The following is a 7500-nucleotide window of genomic DNA, read 5'->3' as shown; positions in this document are numbered from 1 at the left end:
TCATTTAGCAGAAGCTTTAATAAAGACACTTTAACTTGTTGCCATAATTCATATCTGTAACACAAACTGTGTGAGACAAGCACCAAGCTTTAGTATTTTAGTGCCTGACCCTGAAATGTAGCGTAAAAAATGAGAGACATTTGTTCGACCAATGAATATCTACACCCCCTGTGAAATGTGCTTTTCAGGATGAATATGATTATAAACTGGGCGCGGAAAATGGTCTTTACGGAGTCAAAACAAACATTTGTGTGACTGATGGACCTCTTTACCGGCGTTCTGCTTTGCTGTTCTGTAGAATGACAGATAGTCCTGCTGTGTTAATGTGTGTCTGTATGACGCATTGATATGCATGGACACACACACACACATGCTTAAACACACATCACGTGTGTATATAAGCAGCCACTGGATTTACTTTTACACCTGATTAACACTAAGATGCATAATTTATTTCAATCGATCTATTTCTCACAATAATGGAAAATGCACAGCTCTGGTTTCTTGGCTCTCATTCATCATTCTGTGTGGTTTCAGGCCTCTGGATGGCATTGTTTGCGTAGCAACATTATCATATATATATACTATATAAGGTCCAACAGGAAGCTTTGCATAAAACACATGACACACATATGAACTGTTATGTGTAAAGCTCGGTTTAGCATAAGTCAAAAGTATTTTTATGATGTTGAAACGTGTGCTGTGTTTCTATAAGTGCTAGTAAACTACAGTTATACTATAGTACTTGATAGATGGCAGAAGTGTTTTCAATATTATTTTTAGCTGAATGCTTCTGGCCTCTGGTGATGTGGATGTCTGGGTTTTCAGAGGCTCTCCAGATGCTCGACTCTGTGAAATGAGTTTTCCCACTCAAGTAAACCTCACAGTGCAGTTCATCTCACTTCAGACTATAAATTCAACAGACATATGCTGTTGACATGCTCATGTTTTATCATGGGGAAATTCTTATAGTTAAAGTCCCAGTGAAACTAAAAACTCTCTCTCTTTTTCATGAAATATTGCAGCGTTTATTGTAAATTGACCGATGTTGGTGATTCTCTTTTTAAAATGTGTGGGCCCTCACAATCTTCAGTTCAAATTTCAAAAATGCACTTCGTTCCTGTAGTGACTGTCCATCTTTAACTCCGCCAGTCTTTTAAAAAAAAAGTTGCCAGCCTACGCCAGTGGTTTTTAACATTTTCACCCAAAAATTAATGGCTAACAGTAAATCTTCTGTAAAGAATATATGGACAAACAATATACCAAATGAAAGAACAGAGTTTCAGCTTTTAAACAAAAGAAACCCTATTCTTCTATCTTCATTTGTTCACTCCGTAGATGTGGGTATAGATTTCTTAAAAAATGCCTCATTTTAAATAAAAAGATGAGATAATTAATGTTTTTTGTCACAGATTCCGCCCAGATTACACTCAGAACAATCATTAAAAACCGCAAAAACATACACGTTCTAGGTTCATGGATTCTGTACTTTTCCCCAAAGGTGTGTAACAGCGCCACCTGCTGTAAAACAGTACAAACACTGATTGCGGTAATAACTCGTCTTTGGCGGTGAAAGAGTTAATTACATATGTTGGACGGCTTGGGCGGAGCATCCGTTAACTCCTCCCCTTCAGCTGTCAGTCTGCTGCCATTTCCTTTTCAAAATGCAACGTCGATTCCATACAGTACATCCAATCAAATCTCAGAGAAAGGACGAAACTATTTTTGTCATTCGAAATTCCATTTCACTCGGAAATGCGTCAAAATATTGAAGTAAAAACGATCACAACTTTCGGTTCACGTGGACTTTAAACAACATCTACTTTGATTTACCATTAAAATGCTACAAAAAAGTGATGCGTTGTTTCAACGTGGCTGTGTAATATACACACTAACCCAACTGTTTCATTTAAGATCGAAAATTTCCGTATTTGACTTTATTGTCCATTTGTTAGCCATCACAGTGTTGCCACTGAGTACTTAATTAATATGAGGAAGCATGAATCTGGCACAGGTGTCAGTCCATTGAGACCCCACCTGTTGTCTGAGTGTGGCATCTGTTGCATTTCATTAAAAGCTATTAAAAACCAGAGGGCGATCTCACCATCAACAGGAGCTTTCACCTTACACCACCTTCTCCATTTCTGCCCTCCAGGAGGACGTCCCAAATGATATTCCACTTGTCATCTCTCAGTCAGAGACTCAACCTGTTGGAAGTTTGTCGAGGATTTGAGATATAGCCAACCAGTCATCGAGGCAGATTCACCTGGATGCTTCAATTCCTTATCGAAATATAATTTTGCATTTGATTTGAAGCTGTACGTTTAGTCTTCGATGCATGATGGGGTCTGGGGGCTTGATTGTTTACACAGTGTGAAATAAACCATAATCGTTTTATTCGCTTGCAGGAAAGATACATTTCCCCATCGCAGGATGACCCTGCAGCGAGAGAAAGGTCGTCGTCAGGCGGTGCGCGGCCCGGCGTTCATGTTCAACGCCCGCGGCAGCAGTCTGACAGCAGAGGAGGAGCGCTTCCTGGACGCGGCGGAGTACGGCAACATCCCGGTGGTCCGCAAGATGCTGGATGAGTCCACCACGCTTAACGTCAACTGTGTCGATTACATGGGTCAGACCGGACTGCAGCTGGCAGTTGGCAACGAGCACCTGGAGGTCACCGAGCTGCTCCTGCGGGGAGACAACCTGGCCCGCGTCGGGGATGCGCTCTTGCTGGCCATCTCCAAAGGTTATGTGCGCATCGTGGAGGCCCTGCTGAGCCACCCGTCCTTCGCTGGCATGGAACGACTGACACAGAGCCCATGCGAGCTGCAAGATGACGCCTTCTATTCTTACGACGAGGACGGCACGCGCTTCTCGCCCGACATTACGCCCATCATCTTGGCCGCCCACTGTCAGAAGTACGAGGTGGTGCATATGCTCCTAATGAAGGGAGCTCGGATAGAACAGCCGCATGACTACTTCTGCAAATGCGCCGACTGCATGGAGAAGCAAAGGAAAGACTCGTTCAGCCACTCGCGCTCCCGGATCAACGCATACCGTGGATTGGCGAGTCCGGCGTACCTCTCCCTCTCTAGCGAAGACCCCGTACTGACCGCACTGGAATTGAGCAATGAACTCTCCAAGCTGGCCAACATCGAGAAGGAGTTTAAGGTAGGACGGAACACACTGATGGGCGACTTTGTTTGTTCTTGGCTCATTTTGCAGTGGCTGCACTTGATGATGAAACCCTGTCTGGAAAATTCAGTTCGAGTTGGTTGCTGTGCTTTGGAACAGCTGGTCTAGTGTAAAGCCCAAAAACTGGCACAGGCTCAAATTGTTGGGTTGTGTCATCCGATGGTGGGGTAAAATATGGACAAACCCAACCGCTGGTCAAATGAACCCATATTTGACCAAACTATGCGCTAAAACAAGCCAACATAGACTGTAGTTCCTAAAGATGGTCGTTCTAACATCCAGCAGTGTTCCAAAACATGGCAACCACCTTAAACTGGACTTTTTTTACATTTAGCATCAAAAAAAATCTTTTGTTGTTGTAAGTTACAGTTTCTCTTATAATTTCCTTCATCTCTCCAAACGCTTTCAGTATCAGATTTATGTTTATTTTCAACTTGTCAACTTTGAACAGCGTATTTTAACTTTTGTTGCATGTGTTTGTGTTTGTATGTGCTGTCGTGTTGACAGGATAAAAAGAACCGTAATAAAGAGACATCGCAGCTCTTCTGTCTGGTAAATATGTTTGACTACACACAGCACCATCATTTATTTTCTGGCAGACGGACTGTAGATGTTTGTCTGTGTATTCAGTAGTAGAGACAGATTCACTTTAGATTAACTGATATTTGTCTGTGCAAATCAGCTAAATCTATGATACAAAATGATATTTAAGTATTTTCTACACAAGTCGATGTCCTGTGCGCCCCTAATGTTTAGAAAGGGGGCTTCATTATTGCACACATCTTACGAATTTATACAAAATTGCCACCTTGTGCAAATTGCACATTCTTATGAAATCATGTTGGTGTTTACACATCTAGGTATTTATTTTAAGTAAGAAATAAAAATGACATGATCTAATGTTTAAAGAGTCTAAATAAATTGAGTATTGCTAACAGGGAACTCGCATTGATTGTAATGTTCCAAAAGGCTTTATTTTCTCAATTCAAAATATAATTCATACTGTATTCTATGCTTTTGATTTTGAAAATGATTTTGTGACATTCACGCAAATAACACATCTTTCAGTATTTGTCAGTATCACACAACGAGGATTTTAACTGATTCACATATATAACATAAGGTCAGTTATGTTGTGTTTCTCATGTTGGATGGTATGTTCTCATTCCGGCTGTCTGACATTTTATGAAGAACCATGTGAAGAACAATAATGTACACTGCATAACATGTGAAGCTCAACAGCAGTGCATGCTGGGAGATCTGCTTGATATGACATCTGTCAAACAGACCCTGTGGTGAAGTGCACGCCGTTGAATTATTAACCCTGTACTAACAATACTGTTGAAAGTAAACAAGGAAACTTTGTCATCATTTACTCATTAATATAGTTAATAAACATCATTGACATCTGTGTTCTGCAGAAGAAAGATAGACATTCAGGTTTGGAATGACATGAGGATGAGTAAATTATGAAAACATCTAGAAAACACAACCTAGAATCACACACGTCATTGCATCACTTAAAGTCAGGTGTCTGATTTCTGAATTACGCTTGTTTGGACAAAGTTGGGTTGAGTACCAAAATAACCTTGTAGCCAATCAGCAGTAAGGTGCACAGTGCACAGGATGGACATTGGTTGAGCCGAGCGCTGACAAAAGCAAAAGATTGGGTAGTGGTGTGTCTGTTTGGTGATTTAAACATTAACATCTGCTATGAGAAATCAGACATCTCGCCTTTAATGCCTTCTTTGTACAAATGATGGCATGATGTACCTGGTTTATTTCATCTAATATGTTTAAATTGTTTTAAACGTTTGTCTTCAGAGCTTCTTGAACTCAAAGTGGTTTTGTGGTGTGAATGATTTTTATGGTAACTGCATCCTATAAGAAAAATCTCCTCGACATCAATGAGATTAAACAGAGAGCAAATGAAAACTTCTCATCTGATAATTCTCCTGAGAAAAAGAGTCACAAATGTCACAAATGTGTCTGTCATCACACTTCTAGACTCTTTATGTGTTTTCAAAATAAACAATAACCAAGCATCTATTGATATAATATAACATTAGTTAATAATAATTCAATTTCATTAAATCCTGTTTTCCTATTGATGCTCAAGATGTTTTTCTCAGCCCATAGTGTTTTTTTATTTAAATGAAGACTGTAGGTTATCATTTTTTTCCCTTTCTTTCTTTCTTTCTTTCTTTCTTTCATCCTTCTTTCTTTCTTTCTTTCTTTATATCCTTCTTTCTTCCTTGCTTTCTTTCTCTCTCACAGAATGACTACAGAAGGTTGTCTATGCAGTGTAAAGATTTTGTGGTTGGTGTTCTGGACCTGTGCAGAGACACTGAGGAGGTGGAGGCCATCCTGAATGGAGATATCTCAGCGGAGCTGGAGGAAGGTCAACATCATCGCTCACTGCTCAGCAGAGTCAAGCTGGCCATTAAATATGAGGTTAAGAAGGCAGGTGTCCTTTATTAGTAAATGTTATTATATTTGGGTAACACTTGACAATAAGGATTTTATTAAAGTATTTGTTAACATTAATAAATGCATTAACTAACATGAACTAACAATGAACAATACAGTGTTTCGCCATTTATTAAAATTTGTCAGTGTTATTAAATGTAAATACAATAATTCATGTTAGGTCAATGGGCATTAACTAATATTAACAGGTACAATTTTGGATTTTAAACATGTGTTAGAAAATGCTGAAATTAAAATGAAGTAACATTAATAAATGGTGTAGAAGTATGTTCATTGTTAACAAATAGAACTTTACTGTAAACCTATATTTCAATGAGTTGAAAATGAATCCAATACTCTATCCGTCAAGCTTTGCTTTATCAGATTTAACATCTGTTCTATGTTTATTATACACAATTCACAACAATATGCATCAGGTGAGATTGTCGATCTCTAAAATGATAATCTGTATTTATGAAAATTAATCTCCTGGAATGCATGATTTACCAAGGATGAAGAAATTACATTTTCCAAAACTGAATTAATGAAGCTGTGCGAGGGATTTTTATAGTAAGCTAAACAATTTAAACATTTCTGTTAATCAATATAAAATGTAGAAAATAAATAAAATACATGCCTAAATATTATTTGAAAGCCTTAAATATAAAGGAAATTTAAAAAGTTGTAAGTGGAAAATAACTAAAAAGCAAATGAAATAAAAGTGAAATAAAAACAAATTAAAATATGAAACGATAATAAAAATAAATCATACAAAGACAGAATAAAAAAAAATGTTTTAAACATGGAATACTGAAAAAAATAGCATTAACATAACTTCAATAAAAAATGAAATAACTGTTAAGATTTGTGAAGAATGCCTTCAGTTTAATGCCGAGCATTCTGGATGTTCAGTGCTTTTTGTTTTCCTTATGTCGTTCCAACTGCTTCCATTGTTTACCTCATTTGTAAGTCGCTTTGGATAAAAGTGTCTGCTAAATGACTAAATGTAAATGCAAAGAGAGAGAGAGAGAGGTAGATAAAGAGGCAGCAATAAATCACTCGTGTCATGAAAGTGTGACTAATCCTCTATACCCACTTATTTTTGTTTAATCAGCGGGTAGACACTTCCACAGACGCAGCCTCCCGGGAACTGGAGGACGTAATCCGATGAAGCGTTAATCAGACTAACACGAGCCAACGCTGAGCATCCGTAACACACCCACCCTGACATCAAGTGCTATTTAAGAAAGATATTTCCAACGCCTCTCGGGGGGTGGGATAGTGGACTTCAGACCTGTGCTTGTTTTAGGAAATGAGTTTAGAGTCATTACCATGAGTAATTTAATGGCCGGTGTGATTTTTTTTTCACCTCACGTTAGATATCTGAGAAGTGCACTCGGATGGCTGCCTGTTAAATTAAAAGTGGCACGCATGCAGTGAGGATGCAAATGATGGACCTTTATCTCTGTGAAACGCTCTAGCGGCTGGACTTATTGCCATTTCAGGAAAAAAGATCCCTAGAGGAGAATGTTTTTGCTCTTTTATGTGGATTGGAGTGAATTTGATGAGAAATGTTTGAGTTCATCTTCAATAATATTGAGTTTTAATGCAGACTTGACAAATCTGAGCTCAGTTTGACACATCTTTGACATCTCTTCTTACTCTAATGACAGACACATTTGGGACATTTCTGAGTCCTTTTCGTTCGACAAAAACATCCTTTTGTTCTTCATTTAATCAATTTCTATAGAGAAATCATTGTGATAGTAAAGAGATCTCATGTGTGATTTTAGTTTTTTATGGAAACATTTATGATTTGAAGTCATAGCTCTCTGTGCT

General features: G+C 38.4%; 1 protein-coding gene across 2 annotated transcripts in view; it reads left to right on the top strand.

Annotated features, from left to right (window-relative positions):
• The window catches only part of trpc3 (transient receptor potential cation channel, subfamily C, member 3), a 30908-nt gene that overhangs the window by 1279 nt on the left and 22129 nt on the right, over positions 1-7500 (top strand). The window contains exons 2-5 of one of the 2 annotated variants that reach the window (XM_056769483.1): positions 2156-2318; positions 2409-3168; positions 3700-3744; positions 5470-5655. In XM_056769483.1, coding sequence (XP_056625461.1) covers positions 2434-3168; positions 3700-3744; positions 5470-5655 — 966 coding nt within the window. In that variant the 5' untranslated portion in view covers positions 2156-2318; positions 2409-2433. The remainder of the gene's footprint in view (positions 1-2155; positions 2319-2408; positions 3169-3699; positions 3745-5469; positions 5656-7500) is intronic. The other variant, XM_056769482.1, reaches the window with a different exon arrangement.

This window comes from Triplophysa dalaica, chromosome 16 (assembly GCF_015846415.1).
Source record: "Triplophysa dalaica isolate WHDGS20190420 chromosome 16, ASM1584641v1, whole genome shotgun sequence".
Classification (NCBI taxonomy): domain Eukaryota; kingdom Metazoa; phylum Chordata; class Actinopteri; order Cypriniformes; family Nemacheilidae; genus Triplophysa; species Triplophysa dalaica.
The sequence above is the reverse complement of the archived record's forward strand: the minus strand, read 5'-3'. Positions and strand labels throughout refer to the sequence as shown.